This window comes from Microcaecilia unicolor, chromosome 1 (genome assembly GCF_901765095.1).
Source record: "Microcaecilia unicolor chromosome 1, aMicUni1.1, whole genome shotgun sequence".
Lineage (NCBI taxonomy): Eukaryota > Metazoa > Chordata > Amphibia > Gymnophiona > Siphonopidae > Microcaecilia > Microcaecilia unicolor.
In genome coordinates this window covers 619,418,975-619,439,621 of record NC_044031.1, presented here as the reverse complement: position 1 = coordinate 619,439,621, position 20,647 = coordinate 619,418,975, and the positions used below count along the sequence as shown (strand labels likewise).

At 46.8% G+C, this 20,647-nt stretch overlaps 1 protein-coding gene across 1 annotated transcript in view; it reads right to left on the bottom strand.

The window, feature by feature from the left end:
* The window catches only part of LOC115481167 (probable flap endonuclease 1 homolog), a 55,502-nt gene extending 46,914 nt beyond the window's left edge, over nucleotides 1-8,588 (bottom strand). Inside the window, exon 1 of the mRNA XM_030220218.1 lies at nucleotides 8,150-8,588. Coding sequence (XP_030076078.1) covers nucleotides 8,150-8,231 — 82 coding nt within the window. The 5' untranslated portion in view covers nucleotides 8,232-8,588. The remainder of the gene's footprint in view (nucleotides 1-8,149) is intronic.
* Nucleotides 8,589-20,647: the final 12,059 nt, after the last annotated feature.

The following is a 20,647-nucleotide window of genomic DNA, read 5'->3' as shown; positions in this document are numbered from 1 at the left end:
TTTTTCTATCTGAAGCCATGGTTTTGTTTCAGCGTTAACCCAAGTTACCAGTATCCTCAGCTGTGCTGCTTGATAATATCGATAATAATCTGGTACTCCCATACCCCCTTTTTTTTTTGATTGATAGAGCATTTCCGCTCGAACTCGCGGCGGCTTATGCTTCCATATATATGCAAATGTTTTACGCTTTAGTTGTCGGAAAAATTTATTGGGGATCGGTAGTGGCAGTGCTATGAAGAGATATAATATCTTGGGTAAGATCATCATTTTTATCGCTTGTATTCTGCCTATCCATGATAGCTCCAATCCCTCCCATCGATCTAGGTCTTTGAATAGCTCCCGCATTTTAGGGGGAAAGTTTGCTTCATATATATCCGTTAATTTGGGTGTAAGATTGACCCCCAGATATCGCAATGAGCGAGTTGCCCATCGCAGTGGGTATTGCTGTTTTATGGCCTTGGTAGCTTCTCCGGACAGGTTCAGGCCCATTAATTCTGATTTAGTCATATTTATTTTAAACCCTGCTATTTTCCCAAATTACTGCAGAGTTTGTGTTATGCCCTCCATGGACCCCTGTGGATTTGTCACAGTAAGCAAGATATCATCTGCGAATAACATGATTTTATGTGTCTTTTGTCCGATGCGGACGCCTTGTATCTTGGGGTGTAATCGAATATCCTGGGCTAGGGGTTCCAGTGTTAGGGCAAAAAGCAGAGGTGACAGGGCGCATCCCTGTCGTGTCCCTCTCTCCAGTGTAAAGCTTTCAGAGCATTCCCCATTAATAATCAGAGCCTCTAGTGGTTGTTTATATAATTGTCTTATCCATGCTATAAAGCTGCCTGTTATCCCCATTTTCTTTAGTACTTCAAACATGTAGGGCCAGTGAACTCTATCGAATGCTTTTTCGGCGTCAAGTGACAGAAGTACCGCTGGTTGCTGCGTGCTATTGATCTCCTGTATAAGATGTATGGCTCTTCTTATGTTATCAAATGTCTGTCTACCCTCTATAAACCCCGTTTGGTCATCTCGTACTAATTGCTGCATAAACATCTGTAGGCGCTTAGCCAGAATCTTCGTAAAGATTTTATAATCTGTGTTTAATAACGATATTGGGCGGTATGAACCGCAGTGTTTCGGGTCTTTCCCCGGCTTTAGCAGTATAATTATATGTGCCAGCCTCCACGAGTAGAGCAATTTTTCCTGATGCTCAATCCCATTTAAAACTCGGGCCAGTAAGGGGGCTAATAGATTTCTAAAGCTCTTATAAAATTTATTCGTAAACCCGTCTGGCCCTGGCGCTTTTCCGTTTGGTAGGTTACTGATGGCCCACTCTATCTCTTTTAGTTCTATCGGCGCCGAGAGTATGGCGCTTTGGTCTGGGGTGATTTGGGGGAGCTCTACCTTTTCCAGGTAAGTCTGTGTTGTTTGAGGGCCTACGTGAATCTCATCTCTATACAAGTGTTTATAGAAATCCATAAAGGCCCGGCTAATTTCCTTAGTTGTGGTTAATCTTTGCCCTGTGCTTTCTTCTATTGTATGGATATGATTTTTGCTTTTATGCTGCTTCAGTTTATATGCTAATAATCGGGACGCTTTATTACCAAATTCAAAATGGCTTTGTTGAGTTTTTTGCAAGGTTTCCGCCACTTCTGCTAACTGGAGTTCCCTAAGTTCCAGTTGTACCTGGTGGCATCTCTCCGCTGCGTTAGTGGGCGGATTTCCATTGGCCATTGTTGTTTGCAGTGTTTCTAGCTCTACATGTAGTTGTTGTGTTTTTGCTTGCTTCTGTCGATTCCTATGAGCCTGCAGTGATATAATTTGACCTCTTAGGACTGCTTTTAGGCCCTCCCATACTATCTCATCTCCTACTTCCCCCGTATCATTTTCGCTAATGTAGTGTTTTATATCTTCTTCTAATTGTTTTATAACATTTTGGTCTGCTAGCATACTATCATCCATGCGCCATGTCGGGGGGGGGGGGGGCAGTCTATTAGTTGCACTTTTTAGTTGTAAGGTTAGCGGGGCATGATCTGACCATGTTCTATTCTGTATTTGAATTGTTTGCACCTGTTGCAGTACAGCTCGCCCTCCTAGCCATAAATCTATTCTGGAGTATGATGCATGTACTGCTGAATAATATGTGTAACTACGAGATGTGGGGTTATAATGCCTCCATATATCTATCATCTGCCATTTGGATAAAAACATATGTAGTTTAGCTCGATCTGTTCGTGCATATCGTATCCCCTGTGTGGAATTATCCATTGATGGGTGGGGCGTTAGGTTAAAATCCCCTCCAATCAGTAATTCTCCCTCTATGTATTTTGCTATAAGTTCCGATAGTTCCTCATAGAAGGAGCCCTGATGTTCATTTGGGGCATAGATGTTTAGCAAGGTAAAGACCTCTGTCCCCAAGCTTATTATCAGTAATATATATCGGCCATCTCTATCTCTCACCACTCTCCGCACCTGCCACATGTATCTGTGTGTCAGTGCTATCAGTACCCCCTTTTTTTTGTTCTCTTTGTGACTAGATGCAAAATATATATATCCTTATACCGCCCATGTCTACATAGCTTTTCATGTTTGGGCAGCAAATGCGTTTCTTGCGCAAAAATTATATCTGCCCTGAGACGCATTGCCTCCTTAAAAAGGAGTTGGCGTTTTGCCGGGGAGTTTAAGCCCTTCACATTGATAGTGAGTAAGTCAATAGTGCCCATCATGTCCTTCTTTGTTAGTTTCTGCCATATCCTCTCCTTCTCTGTTACTCTCGCAACCCCTCTGCCTCAAAAGACCATATCTATCTTGGTGCAGCAGTATCAGTGAATATTTCCCCCCTCTATCCCCATGTATCCCACTCCCATGACCGTTATCACCTGTCATATTTGGATCAGGTGTGCTGGGGTAAAATGTGACCGTCCCGTGTCCCTCTGCTTACCAGTTAGCTATTTCGTGTACTGTTAGCCCAGTATGTGTTTAAACATAGTTGAACATTTTAAACTCTTCTCTAATGCAACATTAACACATTAACCTTTATATTCCTGCTTTAACAACAGTGGCATTACAGTTCACTTACTACCTCTCAGTCCTTAGTAGTAGCTATTCTGTGTGCGCCATTGTGCATCTTCCATTGCAATGCTTCTTGGTCACTAGATTCTGTGTTATCGATTTAAGTTCAAGTAGTCACCCGATCTCCACTTCTCAGTGCAGTATCCGATTGCTGACGCTGTAGCCGTCCTTTTCCTTTTGTCAGTCTCTGCCATCTGGGTCTCTCTCTGCGCGTTGTCCCCATTTCCCGCCTTGGCGCAATCGTGGAGTGCAACTCTTTGTCTGGAAATATCAATGCCGCTTCTGCCACCTCTCTGATTTGGTGTAATTTTCCCTCTTTATAGAAGCGCAGGGCGAAGGGGTGACTCCATCTATATTGAATGTTCTGCGTGCGTAAGTATTGAGTGATCGGGCGTAGTTCTGCCCGTCGTCGCAGCGTAGAAGCCGCCAGATCTTGATAAAGTTGAATCTGGTGTGTATCCCATTTGAAATTCGGCTTTTCTCGTGCTGCCTGCATTATTTTCTCTTTCAGCTTATAGTCCACAAAGCAGGCTATCATATCTTTCGGCTGATTATTTCTGGGTGCTCCAAGCGCTCGATGTGCCCTCTCGATTTGTATCTCCGAGGGATCTTTATCTATTTGTATTTCCTTTAGGATGGCGCTTGCTATTTGCTGCACTGTATATTCACAATCCGCATATAGGGGAATCTCAGGAATACCTCGGATTCTGATGTTGTGACGTCTACTGCGGTTTTCTATATCCTCCATTTTGTCCCATATTTGTTGGATGTTTTTCCTTTCCTCCGCTTGTTGCTCCGTTACAGATTGCAGCAGTTCGCTTTGGTCATCTAAGCGCTCTTCCGTTTCTGCTACTCGCGTTCCTAATGCAGCAATATCACCTCTGAGATCCGCACCCAACGTGATTAAATCAGAGCGTAAGGCTTTCAGTTCTCCTGTTATTTCTTTTAGCCAGTCTCGAATCTCTAGGATTGGTTCATTTTCGCCCGTTAGCGATTCCTCTTGTGTAAAGAGGATCTGGGATTCCTGCGGTATCTGTTCTTGTTGAACCGGCCGCTCCTCCGCTGGGCCTTCCGCCATGCTGTTTTTCTTTTTTGGTACCGCGGCCTGCTGTGTCGACGCACTGGATCCCGTGTACGCGAAACCCGCCAGCGAGTGCTTTATTGTTCGAGCTGCCATGCGTTTTTCGATCACCTGATGTTCCGCTATTGTCCGCGATCGCTGATTTTATTGTAGCTTCGCGCTAACTGCTTGTATTTTCCACTTTTCTTCGTGGGACAGCCAGAGCTCTTTGCTCAAGCAGCCATCTTGGCTCGGTGACGTCACTTCCCCCCCAAATGAAAAGGCTTTCAATAGAAATCAAACAAAATAAAACATGGAAAAGAAAATAAGATGATACCTTTTTTATTGGACATAATTTAATACATTTCTTGATTAGCTTTCGAAGGTTGCCCTTCCGATCTGACGAAGAAGGGCAACCTTCGAAAGCTAATCAATAAATGTATTATGTCCAATAAAAAAGGTATCATCTTATTTTCTTTTCCATGTTTTATTTTGTTTGATTTCTATTGATAACCTTTAAGAGTGGACTAACACGGCTACCACACCTCTCTACTTAATGAAAAGGCTTAAATTAAGTGAACATTTAAATAAGTACTACTACTACTACTACTTAACATTTCTAGAGCACTACTAGGATTACGCAGCGCTGTACAATTTAACAAAGAGAGACAGTCCCTGCTCAAAGAGCTTACAATCTAATAGACAAGTGAACGGTCGGTCCGATAGGGGCAGTCAAATTGGGGCAGTCTGGATTCACTGTACATAAGTACATAAGTATTGCCATACTGGGAAAGACCAAAGGTCCATCAAGCCCAGCATCCTGTTTAATTCCAACATATATTTCAAAGCTTGCGCTGTTTTGCTATAGATTAAGGGGCTCTCCTGGAACGGGGGAAGGGAACAGGCTACAAAGAGAAAAGTGAAAAGGTTACAATGGAAAGAATTGAGGTGGATTTTCAGACTCAATACTTTAGAGCAGTGATTCCCAAGTCCAGTACTGGAGTACCCCTTGCCACTCAGGTTTTAGGATATCCACAATGAATATGCATGAACTTGATTTGCATACACTGCCTCCATTATATGCAAATCTCTTTCATGCATATTCATTGTGGATATCCTGAACACCTGACTGGCAAGGGGTACTCCAGGACCGGACTTGGGAAACACTGCTTTAGTACCATAAGTATTAAACAATCAGATCGATTGGAAACCTTTTTTGTGACTGTATTTTGAACAGAATTTTTGTGGCGTAGGGATACCTGGAGGCTTTCAGCATGGTGAGCAGGAGACTGCAGGCTACAGAAGCCAGTAGGAGGAGTGGAGAGGACCTGGAAGTGCGTGGCACTGACATCATCTTACAGGCGCCCAGACCACACATAAATGTGCCCTTACCCTGTGGCACGGGAATAGGGTGCAGTCACAGGGCTTGGTCAAAGCAGCACACTATTAGCCACCAAGTTCATACAAAGTTAATTATTTTCAGTGGAAAATAAATCTGTTGGTTACCTGCTATGTGACTATTACATCACTGTTTTATTATTGCTACCAAGCATTACATATTTGGGGCATTTGCTTAAAATATGGATGGTTTTAATTCGTTTATCCAGACCTTACACGCACCTAAGGGTGGTTGAATAATTAGGTATAAACTGTGTTGTTTCTGACCTTATTTGTTTTGACTGCTGTGCATCCTACTGATCTGTACATCTGCTGTCTAGATACTTTGTACACAGACACCTGATGCGAGAACAGTGATCCCTTTACAGAATTTATTTAGAAGCTTTTGACTCGTAACCACTCGCCTCCACCTACCCTCCTCTCCTCCTTCCTGTACACATTAATTGATTTGATTACTTTTTTTTTTGTCTATTAGATTGTAAGCTCTTTGAGCAGGGACTGTCTTTCTTCTATGTTTGTGCTGCGCTGCGTACGCCTTGTAGCGCTATAGAAATGCTAAATAGTAGTAGTAGTAATGGCACTCTTTGTAGGAAACACATCTCTGTAGGTTACAAACTACACTTCAAAAAGATCTACACACACAGCACTTTCTTTGTTTTTCACAAACTATAACACTATTTCATCATTTTTAGAGGGTCCTCAGAATATAATTGTAAAACATCTTCAAAAGACAAGTCTTTACAATGGTGGTGTAAGAAAAACAGACAGTGTTGACCACAGGAAATCGATATAGGGTGTTCTAATCATCTGTTGTGGTATACAATAGTTTCATAATACTTCTATAAAAAAGTCCATAATACTGCTAGGAAACAGAAAACTATTAGGGGGGTGTCTGTAGGAATAAAAAAACTTGCCAACACCGTTCTGAGACTGATAGATGGCTAACCATTGCTCGCCAAGTAAGTTGTGTGAGAGTGGGTGTTTACCACTAAAGTTAAAGGTCTCTGTGGCAAAGGCAGCCCGAGTGACCAATCACTGGGTAAAACATCTAAAAATCATTCCGCGGCATATGGGTCCTCCTTCAGCAAACAATAAATTTGTACAGTGTTCATTGTTTTAGATGTAGTCAAACAGGATGTTTCTTCGCTGGATAATTTCATTACATTGTCAAACACCCCAAAGAGATCATGTTTATGGTACGGTGAAAAGCATTGGCAAAGCAGATTTCTGAACGCAGATTACCGGTTTTGATCAAGGAGTAGTGGTCTGTGCATTCCTGGTCAGGTGACGGACCAAAAGACAGCAAAGTACAACCTATGAGCACAGTACTTCCTTCCTGCTGTGTCCAAACAGCCTCTTTGGACGCAGCAGGAAGGAAGGACTCTGCTCTGTGGTGCTGCCGCGCACAGGAACAGGAGAGCCATGCTAGTGCCCGGCCCTGGGGAATTTTGCTGCGAACAGTGACAGGAGCAGGACAAGTAACCTCGTTATTACAACACAACAGCTTCTGAACGGAGTGCCATTAAAGATCTGTCAACTAACACCTCTATAGCAGCGGCGTAGCCATAGGTGGGCCTGGGTGGGCCCTGAGCACACATTTAGTGGAGATCCCAAGCTCTGCCAGCTGAAGACTTCCCCCTGATGGTAACGGAGACGCTACTCTCCACGATACCAGCACCTGCGCATGCTCAGTTTTCAGTGCATGCCTACTGCAGACCTCCAAGGTAGAAAGAAGCATTTTTATGCCATCTGAGATATTTTTTGGTGGTGGTTTTGGGGGGGGGGGGGGGGGGGGGGGGGAGGGGAAACATTTCGTGCCCACCCACTTCTTGCCTAGGCCCACCCAAAATCTGTTGTCTGGCTACGCCCCTGCTCTATAGTAATTAAACCCGCCGATAAAGGCGGAGGAATAGTGATTATGGAAAGAGAAAAGTATGTACAGGAGGTCCAGCGACAACTAGACGATCGGAATTTTTACATTCCGTTACAGGATGATCCCACAGAAGAAATTCAAAAAGATATAACTGAACTCATCAGCATTTCCTCAAAAATGGGTTTTCTCACTCAAAAAGAAAGACAATTCCTACAGGTAACACACCTTGTCATCCCAACCATTTACATACTTCCTAAAATAGAGCCTTCACACCCCAAATAAACTCTTTTATTAAGGCACATCTTCCTGTCTTTGGTATCCTTGGTCACTCTCCTACTTTCTTTGTACTGTTATATTTATTGTGGGGCATTTTGAGTTCACCGCTTGCCAGCGGATTTCTTTTCACTTCAACTATTTGACGTCATGCCGTCTGCAGTACTCCATCAAACATCCTTGACTTCATCTTTGACCTGCTGCGTCCCGCCCCCTTCCTCATTCCGCCCTCTAGGCAACTTCACCTTCGGCCTGCCTGTCCCCGCCCTCTGCCTCACACCGGTTCCGAAGCCGGACCGGGACTCTGTCTGGATTGAAGCTCTAACTCTTACCTTGCCCTCTTCTTCCATTGCATGCTGGATTTTGTAGACCCGTAGGCAGAATTCGGGAATTGGCATCTCGCGCACGGCGCAGCCCATCGCCTCCCCTCCTCCTCTGCGCACTGCCTGTCGCACGGCGCTGCTGCTTCCACTTACCTCGGTACTGTTGCAGGGGCACAGAGCACACGGATTCTGGAACTGCGTCCTTGATCAGCTCTGCCAACTTCTTGATCCCCATCGAGAGGAAGAAGGCGCTCTAAAATAAGTCTCTCCTGGTAGAAGAAGCAGGAAAGGTGGTGGCCAGCCCAGTGCAGCCCGGGAAGGAACAAGTGGAGGCGGGGAATTTAAACATGTTCTGTCCCCGGGAGGACAGACGCCAGCAACAGCGCTGTCTTGCCGATCTTGGACGGTCACGGCACAGAGTAGTCTACGGGCTGGGGACCTAATTGAAAATGGTCAGCCTGAAACCAGGCGAGTTGTCGGTAGAGGTTAAAATCCGAACCTATTTTTTTTCTACTGCAGAACGGCAGCTGATGCAAACAAATTGTAGCAATACACCCTACTTTCTGAGTGACTATCTTGGTATTTACTCCTTTTAAAGTGTAATGTAACCGGACCTTTCAGGGAGGGAGTCCAACCAGAGTTACACCTAATCACACTGACCACCCTTCAACATCTTCTGTCCTTCTGTGACTGTTCTCTTGTGCTTGACTGCTTAAATATTTTAAATTTAAATATTTTAAATTTAAATGCTTTACTTTTTGTCTATTAGATTGTAAGCTCTTTGAGCAGGGACTGTCTTTCTTCTGTGTTTGTACAGCGCTGCGTACACTTTGTAGCGCTCTAGAAATGTTAAATAGTAGTAGTAGTAGTAGAGTCTGGAACCCCCTCCCCCAACCCACAGCACAGCCGATGTAAAAAAAAAAACCCAAAACAAAATGGCCTTGGCTAGCAAAAGTATGAGTTGGGGTCAAAAGAGGTGGCAGATGTGAGCTGTGACCTTTTTCGTGCTGTGTGTCTGTACTCAAACAGCTGATAAATATACAGCCTCCCTTCTTTCGACCCTAATGGAGCTTGGAATACATCTATCTTATTCGAACACAACATAACCTTGTATCTGTTCTCTACCGGATTTGGCAAACGCCTTACGGTACTGTGTAAGCCACATTGAGCCTGCAAATAGGTGGGAAAATGTGGGGTACGAATGCAACAAATAAATAAATAATCCCATATAATAAAACGCACCTCCAACGTTCTGAAGCTGAGAAAGTGAAGCCTTCAAGCCTTGAAGCAGTCCTGCAATGGCCCGGAACTATGTGTTGGCAATTGAGGAGATGGAGCCCTACAGAGCACACGAATGCTTCAAGGCTGGCTTCACTTTCTCGGCTTCAGAACGTTGGAGGTGCATTTTATTATATAGGATGTGCTCGTGCTTTTCTGTAGCACATGGGGGGAATTTAATATATGCTGATTAAAGTGGAGGAGTGGCTGGAGGGGGAGCAGGGGAGATAGGACAATCGCTGGGTGGCTGGAGGGGGGCAAGGGAGAGAGGAGAATCGCTGGGTGGCTGGAGGGGGGAGGCAGGGGAGAGAGGAGATTCACTAGGTGGCTAGGGGGGGTCAGGGAACAGAGGAGACTCACTGGGTGGCTGGAGGGGGAGGTGGGAGAGAAGAGGAGAATCGCTGGGTGGCTGGAGGGGGGACAGAGGAGACACACTCATACCCAGCAGTCTCACACTCTCTCTGTCACACACACACACTCACACATTCATTCACTCTCTCTCTCACACACACAGTCAATCTCACACATACTCCGAGGAAAACCTTGCTAGCACCCATTTCATTTGTGTCAGAAACGGGCCTGTTTTACTAGTTAAATAAATATGTCACCCATATAAAGTGAATTTGAGCTTTAAAAATTGAGATTTTTGAGTGATTCTCATAAGAACCTTCTAGTAATATTATGTCTGGGAGTTATGCTCGCACCTTTTTTTAGTAGTAGCTCAAGGTGAGTTACATTCAGGTACACTGGATATTTCTCTATCCCAGGAGGGCTCACAATCAAGTTTGTACCTGAGGCAATGGAGGGTTAAGTGACTTGCCCAAGATCACAAGGAGCAGCAGTGGGATTTGAACTGGCCACCTCTGGATTGCAAGACCGGTGCTCTAACCACTGGGCCACTCCTGGTGGTGGAACACAGTATTATTTTAAAAATATGAAGATATTTCTTTATTTTTTTTCCTTCTCGTAAACATAAGCACAAGTGGTGTAAACTAGATAACTTTTTATCAGCATCCTCTCTGTAATGCTTTTCATATTTCTGCTCAAAATGTTTTATGTTTATCTTATTTGAGATGCATCATGTTTGACACATTATAACTATGCTATTTAATTGATGTTCGTATTTCAGCTTAATTTGTTATATTTTACTTATACAAAATTTCAGTAAATATGATTTTGAAAAAAAAATAGTCATATTTGGTTAAGATTTGAGAGAAACTGTAAGCTTGCCATACTGAGACAGACTAAAATCCTGTTTCCAACAGTGGCCATTCCAGGTCACAAGCACTTGGTAAGATCCCAGAACAGTAAAACAGATTTTATACTGCTTATCCTAGAAATAAGCAGTGGATTTTCCAAGTCTAATGGTTTATGGACTTTTCTTTCAGGAAATTATTCAAACCATTTTTAAACCCTGCAAAGCTAACTGGCAGCAAATTCCAGAATTTAATTACACATTAAGTGAAGAAATATTTTCTTAGGGTTGTTTTAAATTTACTACTTAGTAGCTTCATTGCTTGTCCTCCTAGTCCTAGTATTTTTGGAAACAGTAAACATTGATTCACGTCTACCTGTTCCTCTCCACTCAGAATTTTATGGATCTCTATCATATCTCCCCACAGCCATATTTTCTCCAACCTGAAGAGCCCCAGCTGCTTTAGTCCTTCCTCATAGGGAAGTCATCACTTTCATCACCCTTCTCTGTATCTTTTCTAATTCCGCTATATCTCTATGCTGATGACACCCAACTGTATCTCTCCACACCAGACATCACCGCGGAGACCCAGGCAAAGGTATCGGCCTGCTTATCCGACATTGCTGCCTGGATGTCCAACCGCCACCTGAAACTGAACATGTCCAAGACCGAGCTTATCGTCTTTCAACCAAAACCCACTTCTCCTCTTCCTCCACTTTCTATCTCAGTTGATAACACCCTCATCCTCCCCGTCTCATCTGCCCGCAACCTCGGAGTCATCTTTGACTCCTCTCTCTCCTTCTCTGCGCATATCCAGCAGATAGCCAAGACCTGTCGCTTCTTCCTCTTTAACATCAGCAAAATTCGCCCTTTCCTCTCTGAACACACCACCCGAACTCTCGTCCACACTCTCATTACCTCTCGCCTGGACTACTGCAACTTACTCCTCACCAGCCTTCCACTTAGCCATCTATCCCCCCTTCAATCTGTTCAGAACTCTGCTGCACGTCTCATATTTCACCAGAACCGATATACTCATATCACCCCTCTCCTCAGGTCACTTCAGTGGCTTCTGATCAGATACCGCATTCAATTCAAGCTTCTTCTTACCTACAAATGCACTCAGTCTGCTGCCCCTCACTATCTATCTACCCTCATCTCCCCTTACGTTCCTGCCCGTAACCTCCGTTCACAGGACAAATCCCTCCTCTCAGTACCCTTCTCCACCACCGCCAACTCCAGGCTCCGCTCATTCTGCCTCGCCTCACCCTATGCTTGGAACAACCTTCCTGAACCCTTACGCCAAGCCCCCTCCCTGCCCGTCTTCAAGTCTTTGCTTAAAGCCCACCTCTTCAATGCTGCGTTCGGCACCTAACCCTTACCGTTCAGTGAATCCAGACTGCCCCAATTTGACTGCCCCTATCGGACCGACCGTTCACTTGTCTATTAGATTGTAAGCTCTTTGAGCAGGGACTGTCTCTCTTTGTTAAATTGTACAGCGCTGCGTAACCCTAGTAGCGCTCTAGAAATGTTAAGTAGTAGTAGTAGATGTGACCAGTATTTGAGGTGGGTCACACCATGGCGTGGATGCAATGGCATTATAATATTCTTTCTTTATCATTCCTTTCCTATTAATTCCTAACATTCTATTTGCTTTCTTAGCTGCCGCTGCACACTAAGGAGAGGGTTTCAGTGTATCATTAACAGTGACACTTAGATCCTTTTCCTGGGCGGTGATTCCTAATGTGGAACCTTGCATCACGTAGTTATAGTTTGGTTTCCTCTTTCCCACATGCATTACTTTGCACTTGCTCACATTAAGCATCATCTGCCATTTGGATGTAAGCTGAAATTAATGTAGAAACTGCAATTTGAGCCAGGACTTGCAAATGTTCTAAGAGAAAGATACCAGATCAAGTTTTCAACATTGAGGGGTCCTTTTACTAAGCCGTGGTAAAAGGGGGCCTGCGCTAGCGTCAGCGTGTTTTTGACGTGTGCTGAGGCCCCCTTTTACTGCAGTGGGTAAAAGGCTGTCTTTGTTTCCCAAAAAGAAATGGCCTTGTGGTAATGGTACCGTGTGGCCTTTTGAGGGGGGGGAGCACTTTATCCCACCCATTGAGGTGGCAGTAAGGGCTCCCGCACTAACCCAGCAGTAACCAGGCAGCACCGATTACTATCAGGTAGGCATCAGCTCTACAGCAATAGAAAATATTTTTGTAGCAACAGAAATGATGCGTGCTAGGGGTGGGAACTACCTTCGGGCTCCTGCGGTGGTTCCGGATTGACACGCGCCAAACCTTTTGTAAAAGGGTCCTTTGAATGGCTCAAAGAAAAGTGATTTTCAGAGAGTTCCACTGAGTGAAGCTAAGTAAATCTTGGAACTTTTCCTGAAGTCTGATTTTTATATTTGAAAGTGATTTAAGTGTTGCTGCACTGTAAAGGCATTGAAGAGCTTTTTTTTATAGAAATATTGCTAAGTTTTTGTAAGAACTTGTGTGTGAATCCTTGTAATTAATCCTGGAAAGGATTGAGCAGGATTCTAAGTGAAGCTGCTAACTCCTCCGTTTTTGTTTTTTTTTTTGTCTGTCAGACTGAGTTTAAGGCTTCTTAAATTTCACAGACAGAACTTTTAAAACTTTGTTCTGTTTTTATTAGTTACCTACAAGTGCCCATAAATCTCCCCTCTTTCCTCAGAGGTTAGAGCACTCAAGAAAACTATGTTTAACTCAAAAGTTCTAATTAAAGTCTCTTTCCCTTCTAGAGTATTTATGTTTAAATGATTTTTATTACATTTTCAAACTCAAATCATATACATTACAACTGATAAACCACATACCTATTTCCCCCTGACCTCCCATCCCCCCCTAACCCTTCCAACCCCCCTTCCTCTGACCCCCCCCCCCCCACCCTTCCCTCCCTCTACTACTACTTAACATTTCTAGAGCGCTACTAGGGTTACGCAGCGCTGTACAATTTAACAAAGAGAGACAGTCCCTGCTCAAAGAGCTTACAATCTAATAGACAAGTGAACGGTCGGTCCGATCGGGGCAGTCAAATTGGGGCAGTCTAATTGTCCTAATGACCATGTCCTTTCCATACTTTACTTTTACATTTTACATATTCAACAAATGTTCTCGTGCCATCGGTGTCAAAGTGTCCAAGAATTGGTCCCACCGGCGGAGGAAGCGCTGCTCTCTGGCGGGGGGTTGCTTTTTTGCGTCCAGTCTTTCAAATCTCATGATACAGGGGAGGTTGCAAAGACAGCCATGCTTTAAGTATGCTTTGCTTGGCCACAATTATGGCTTGTAACGCAAATTTATTTTTGTTACATTTGTACCCCGCGCTTTCCCACTCATGGGAGGCTCAATGCGGCTTACATGGGGCAATGGAGGGTTAAGTGACTTGCCCAGAGTCACAAGGAGCTGCCTGTGCCTGAAGTGGGAATCGATCTCGCACGCCCAGCGGATTTGGACCCTGGACTAGAAGCTTTCCAAATAGTAGTTCTGGGTTGGGTTGCCAATCAGTGTGCCAGATGTTTGAAACCCATTTCAGTAGTCTGTCCCAGAAAGTGCGTACTTTTGGGCATGTCCAGAACATATGCCCAAGGGTGGCTCCCTCTGCTCCGCATTTTGGGAACGCTGTATCTGGGGACAGCCCCATATGCAAGGCCCGCTTGGTGGTATATGGGCCATGACTGCCACCTTATACTGCATCTCCCAATGCTTTGATAAGGGAGTTATCTGCCGCAGCCCCAAAATATGTTCCTTTAATATGGCAGCTGTTATAGGCACACCCAACTCTTCACTCCATACCTCTGCCAATTTCCTTGTGTCTAACTCTGCATTTGTATCCTTGATGTGCCTATGATGGAACTTCAGCGGTACCTTCTGCTGGGATCTTATAGTAAATGCTTCCGCCAGTTCCTCCTGCACATCCGTCAGGGAGTCCCAGGGCAGACTGGCTATGTAGTGTTTCAGCTGGTAGTAGTAAAAACAATTCGATGGTGGCAGCTGAAAGAGTTGCTGCAATTCATTGAAGGGTTTAATTTTCCCTTCCCCTGTCAACACCTGTACCAGGTAAATCAAACGTTGTTTCCACCTCCAATAAGCACTGTGTAACTGTCCCGGCTGAAAGTCTGGGTTCCCACATATGGGCAAGTACGGTGTCATTTGTGTTGAGAACCGATGTAGTCTGCAAACCCATCTCCAGACCGCCTGCGCAGTTGTAAAGATTCCTGTGTCCACAAACTCATTACGAGTTATTCCTTTTGATGCATACTACTACTACTATTTAACATTTCTAAAGCACTGCTAGGGTTACGCAGCGCTGTACAGTTTAACATAGAAGGACAGTCCCTGCTCAAAGGAGCTTACAATCTAAAGGACAAAAATGCAGTCAATCAAATTGGGGCAGTCTGGATTTCCTGGATAGAGGTCCAATGGTTAGGTGCCGAAAGCGACATTGAAGAGGTGGGCTTTAAGCAAGGATTTGAAGATGGGCAGGGAGGGGGCTTGGCGTATGGGCTCAGGGAGTTTATTCCAAGCATAGGGTGAGGTGAGGCAGAAAGGGCAGACCCTGGAGTTGGAGGTGGTGGAGAAGGGTACTGAGAGGAGGGATTTATCCGGTGAGCGGAGGTTATGGGTAGGGGTGTAGGGGGAGATGAGGGTAGAGAAGTAATGAGGGGCTACAGATTGAGTGCATTTGTAGGTTTGTAGGAGAAGCTTGAATTGTATGCGGTACCTGATCGGAAGCCAGTGAAGTGACTTGAGGAGAGGGGTGATATGAGCATATAGGTCTAGGTGGAAGACAAGACAGGCAGCAGAGTTCTGAACGGATTGAAGGGGGGATAGATGGTTAAGAGGGAGGCCAGTGAGGAGTAGGTTGCAGTAGTCACGGCGAGAGGTGATGAGAGAGTGGATGAGAGTTTGGGTGGTGTGCTCGGAGAGGAAGGGGCGAATTTTGCTGATGTTATAGAGAAAGAAGTGACAGGTTTTGGCTGTCTGCTGGATATGGGCAGAGAAGGAGAGGGAGGAGTTGAAGATGAGACGGGGAGGATGAGGGTGTTGTCGACTGAAATAGAGAGTGGAGGAAGAGGAGAAGTGGGTTTAGGTGGAAAGACAATGAGTTCGGCTTTGGCCATGTTCAGTTTCAGGTGGCGGTTGGACATCCAGGCGGCGATGTCAGATAAGCAGGCCGATACTTTGGCCTGGGTTTCCGCAGTGATGTCTGGTGTGGAGAGATAAAGCTGGGTGTCGTCGGATATTGGAAACCATGAGATGAGATCAGTGAGCTCAGGGAAGAGGTGTAGATTGAAAAAAGAAGGGGTCCAAGGACAGATCCATGAGGAACTCCAACAGAGAGCGGGATGGGGGTGGAGGAAGATCCATGAGAATGTACTCTGAAAGTACAGTGGGAGAGATAAGAGGAGAACCAGGAGAGGACAGAGCCCTGGAACCCAAATGAGGATAGTGTAGCAAGAAGTAAATTATGATTGACAGTGTCAAAAGCAGCGGATAGGTCGAGGAGGATGAGGATGGAGTAGTGACCTTTGGATTTGGCAAGTAACAGGTCATTGCAGACTTTAGTGAGTGCCGTTTCTGTCGAGTGAAGAGGGCGAAAACCGGATTGAAGCAGATCAAGAATGGCATGAGAGGAGAGAAAATCAAGGCAGCAGCTGTGAACGGCGCGTTCAAGTATCTTGGAGAGGAAGAGTAGGAGGGAGATGGGGCGGTAGTTGGAGGGACAGGTAGGGTCTAGTGATGGTTTTTTGAGAAGTGGTGTGACTACGGCATATTTGAAGGTGTCGGGGACAGTTGCAGTGGAGAGAGAGAGGTTGAGGATATGACAGATGGTGGGGAGGTGACAGTAGGAGAGATGGTGTTTAGTAAGTTGGTGGGAATGGGGTTAGAGGAACACGTGGTGCATTTCAAGGAGGAAAGAAGGTGGGCGGTTTCCTCCTCGGTGATATCAGGAAAAGAGGAGAAGGAGGCCTGAGTTGGTTGGTTGGTTGAGGGAGTGGGTTAAAGGGTGAAGAGGAGGAGGTGGCTTGGTAGTGAATTCGAGATTGATCTTTTGTACCTTGTCGTGGAAGTAGCCAGTGATTGAGGAGAGAGTGAGGGGTGGGGGAGAGCGGAGGGCACTTTGAGGAGGGAGTTAAGGGTGGCAAAGAGACGACGAGGGATGGAGCCGAGAGAATTAGTCAATTGGGTGTAGTAGTCCTATTTGGCAAGGAATAGGGAGGACTGGAAGGAGGATAGTATGAATTTGTAATGAATGAAGTCGGTATGGGTGCGAGATTTCCTCCAGAGGCGTTCAGCAGATCGAGCGCAGGAGCGAAGATATCGGATGCAAGGGGTCAGCCAGGGCTGTGGATTAGTACGCCTTGGATGGATGGATGGTGTAAGGGTGTCCAGGGCAGAGGAGAGAGTGGTATTGTAAGCAGAGACAGCCTTGTCGACAGACTCGGATGACATGATGGAAGGGAGGAGATTAGAGATACAAGAGGATAAGGTGGGAGGGTCGACAGCCTGGAGATTCCTGAAAGTAGTGGTTAGTGTTGGGCGGGACTGAGGGGGAGGGTGATAAAGTGTGAAGGTGATCAGGTGATGATCTGAGAGAGGAAGAGCAGAGGCGCAGAAATTGGAGGGTGAGTAGGTAGAGGAGAGGACGAGGTCAAGGCAATGGCCAGTTTGGTGAGTGGGGGTGGTGGAGCTCAGCTGGTGGTTGAAGGAGGATGTCAGAGTGAGGAATTGAGAAGCATAAGAGTCGGATGGGTCATCAGTGTGTATATTAAAGTCTCCAAGAATGAGGGACGGAGATGAGGGTTCAAGAAAAACGGAGAGCCAGGCATCGAAGTCGGTAAGGAAGGAAGGGAGGGACTTATCAGGGGGGCGGTAAATGACTGCAACTCAAAGTGGCAGCGGGTAGAATAGTCGGATGGAGTGAACTTCAAAGGATGAGAAGCAGTGAGACTGCGGTGGGAGGAGGGGTTGAAAACTACAGGAGGGCGAAAGTAGAAACCCGACTCCTCCTCCGCGGTCAACTGGGCGGGGAGTGTGGGAGAAAAGATAACCTCCTTGGCACAGGGCCGCGACTGAGGCAGAGTCATCGGGGGTGATCCAGGTTTCAGTTAGGGCTAGCAGTTGGAGGGAACAGGAGATGAAGAGCTCATGGATGAAGGAAAGTTTGTTGCAGACCGAGCGGGCATTCCACAGGGCACACGAGAAAGGGAGGGGGGAGGAGGGGAATAGAGATGAGATTGGAGACATCACGGAATCGTTTGCATGGATAGGATGAGGACAGGTGTGGGGGACCTGGATTGGGATTGATGTCTCCCACGGATAGCAGGAGAAGGAGCAAGAGAGTGCGGAGGAGGGTGGGGGAGGTAGGGCGACGAAGACGGGATGCGCTAAGGAGGAATGGGGATGGGTTAATGGCAGGAATGAAGTGTTGAAGGTTGAGAGCTAGGAAGGAGGAGGGGGATAGGAGAGATGGTGAGGTGATGAGGGACGGGGGTGGGTAGGGTATTGTAGTGAGCAGGACGGGAGAGGACAAGGATGGGCAGTGAGTTTCTGCGGTGGACAGCGGTAGGGGGAGGGGGAAAAGATTAGGAAGGGACAGGGCAAGGAAAAGAATGTGTATAGGGGCCATGAGTAGTGACTGAGGTTGATGGGTGAGCTGGCAGGCAAGTAAGTTGATGAGCTGGCACGCCGACAGGCGGGGAGGCAGGTAGGTAGTTGCGTGGGCTTGAAGGGAGGTAGTTGATGGGCTGACAAGCAGGCAAGTTGAAGGGCTGACAAGCAGGCAGGTTGGTTGAAGGGCTAGCAGGCAGGTAGGCAGGTAGCCTGGGGGCTGATGCGATGTGACTGGAACAAGCTGGAGCAGCGGAGAGCTCAGCATTGGAGATCTCAGCAGCAGGACTGGAACAGGTTGGAATAAATTGGAGCAGAAGAGGGCGGAGCAGCAGGCAACTGGAACAAGCTGGAACAGACGGATTGAAACAAGCTGGGTCAGGCGGGCTGGGACAAGTTGTAGCAGATGGACTGGAACAGGCTGGAGCAGAGGGGAGCAGAGCAGCAGCAGCAGGGCTGGAGCAAGCTGGAACAAGCTGGAGCAGATGGACTGGAACAGGCTGGAGAAGAGGAGAGCTGAGCAGCAGGAATGGAGCAAGCTGGAACAAGCTGGATCAGACGGACTGGAACAAGCTGGATCAGGCGGGCTGGAACGAGCTGGATCAGGCGGGCTGGAACAAGCTGGATCAGGCGGACTAGAACGAGCTGGAGCAGATGGACTGGAGCCAGCTGGAGCAGAGGAGAGCCAGGCAGTAGGACCGGAACAAGCTGGAAACCGAGCTGGGACAGGCTGGAGCCGAAGAGAGTGGGGCAACCGGACTGGAACACGCTGGGCAAGACGGATTGGAGAGCCGGGCAGTAGGACCAGAACAAGCTGGAAACCGGGCTGGGACAGGCTGGAGCCGAAGAGAGTGGGGCAACCGGACTGGAACACACTGGGCAAGACGGATTGGAACAGGGATGTGGTAGTAAAAGCCTCTTCTGCCAGAGGCTTATTAGGTCCATTAGGAGCAGGGATGTGGTAGTAAAAGCCTCTGCCAGAAGCTCATTAGGTCCAGTTCAGGCACAGACAGCAAAGTTGCGAGGGCCTCGTATCAGCCCTCCTGGCCCGTCTCTCCTTTGGATGATGCTGCAGCGTGGTCGGGCTCGGTCGGACGAGGTGTTCTGAATCGCCCAGGTCATGTCGCCTTCAACACCGGAGTCCAGGGCATCTGCATCGACCTTCCGCTAGTGCTGTGTCGGGCGGGGCGCTCTCAAATCGTTGGTCGGGGCAACCCTCTCATCAGCAGCGTGATCGGCTGCATGGTCGGGTCCACTGATTGGCCTCACGGCCAGGCCTGGTCAGCAAATGGCGCCGAGCTCGGACTTTGGTGTTGCCGAAGGTGCAGAGTGTTATGGCTCACCTCCGCTGCCACCGTTTCCGTTTCTCGGTCCGGTCACATGGGTCTCTCCTCGCGTCCACTGCAGTGCGTCCTGGATCTGTGGCCAGTGAATCCGCACCCGGGCCATTCCGGCCAGGGAGTGTGGCGGCAATGCACGGAGACTTTGGGCTCGGTCAATGCGGTGACTGCAAGCAAGGTTGTTGCTTGCCTGGCCCTTCTTGCAAGGGATCCCGTGCCCGGGGGTTGTATGGAGGGTTCGGGCTGCGGCTGAGAGGCAGTGGGAGCACTGGGACAACCGGTTATCGATTGTGCCCAGCAGAGCTCATCACAGTGCGTCCTCTCAGTCGGCCATCTTTGTCCCAAGGTGCACTGATTTGAACACTAGTGTCTCTATCTTGGTAGCCGAGAAATAGCTTGTTCCTCTAAGCCAATCATTTATGTGGCGCATGCCGCTTGCCACTGTTAAATGCCGTATATTCAGAAGCCCCAGACCTCCATATTCCACTGGAGTTTGCAATGTCCACAACGGGATCCGTGCCCGCTTCCCCCGCCAGAGGAATCTTTGGATGGCTCGGTTCAACGTCTTTTCATCAGAAGCTGTAAGAAACAGGGAAAGTACCTGGAAAACATAAAGCCACCTGGGCACTATCATCATATTTATTATAGCAATACGTCCCATCAAGGACAATGGATAGTCATGCCATAGCTGCAATCTTGTACATGTATCCCCCATCAACTTGGAAACGTTTAGGTGGTACAATTGCGTCAGATCTTTCGGTATACGGACCCCCAAATATCTAAACTCCCTTTCCACCCAAGTCACATTAAGTTGTCGTTGCCCCGGAGTCTTTTCCCCCTGTATCATCATGGCTGTTGATTTTTTAAGATTTAAAGTAAACCCCGAGAGCACACTATACCTCTCAATTATTTGTAACAATAACGGAAGTGACCGATCAGGATTGGTGGTCAGAACTAGCAAATCATCAGCAAATGCTAACTCTTTAATATCATGAGCCCCTATCCGTGCCCCCCTATCCCCTTTTCCAATTTTATTGCCCTAAGCAATGGTTCTAGCGCTATGATAAATAATAGGGGTGACAAAGGGCATCCTTGGCGCGTCCCTCTATGAATCGGAAAGTTTTCACTTTTCACTCTGTTAATGAGGATCGCTGCTGATGGTTCTGTATATAGGGCAGTGATGGCTTCGTAGAACCATCTTTTAAAT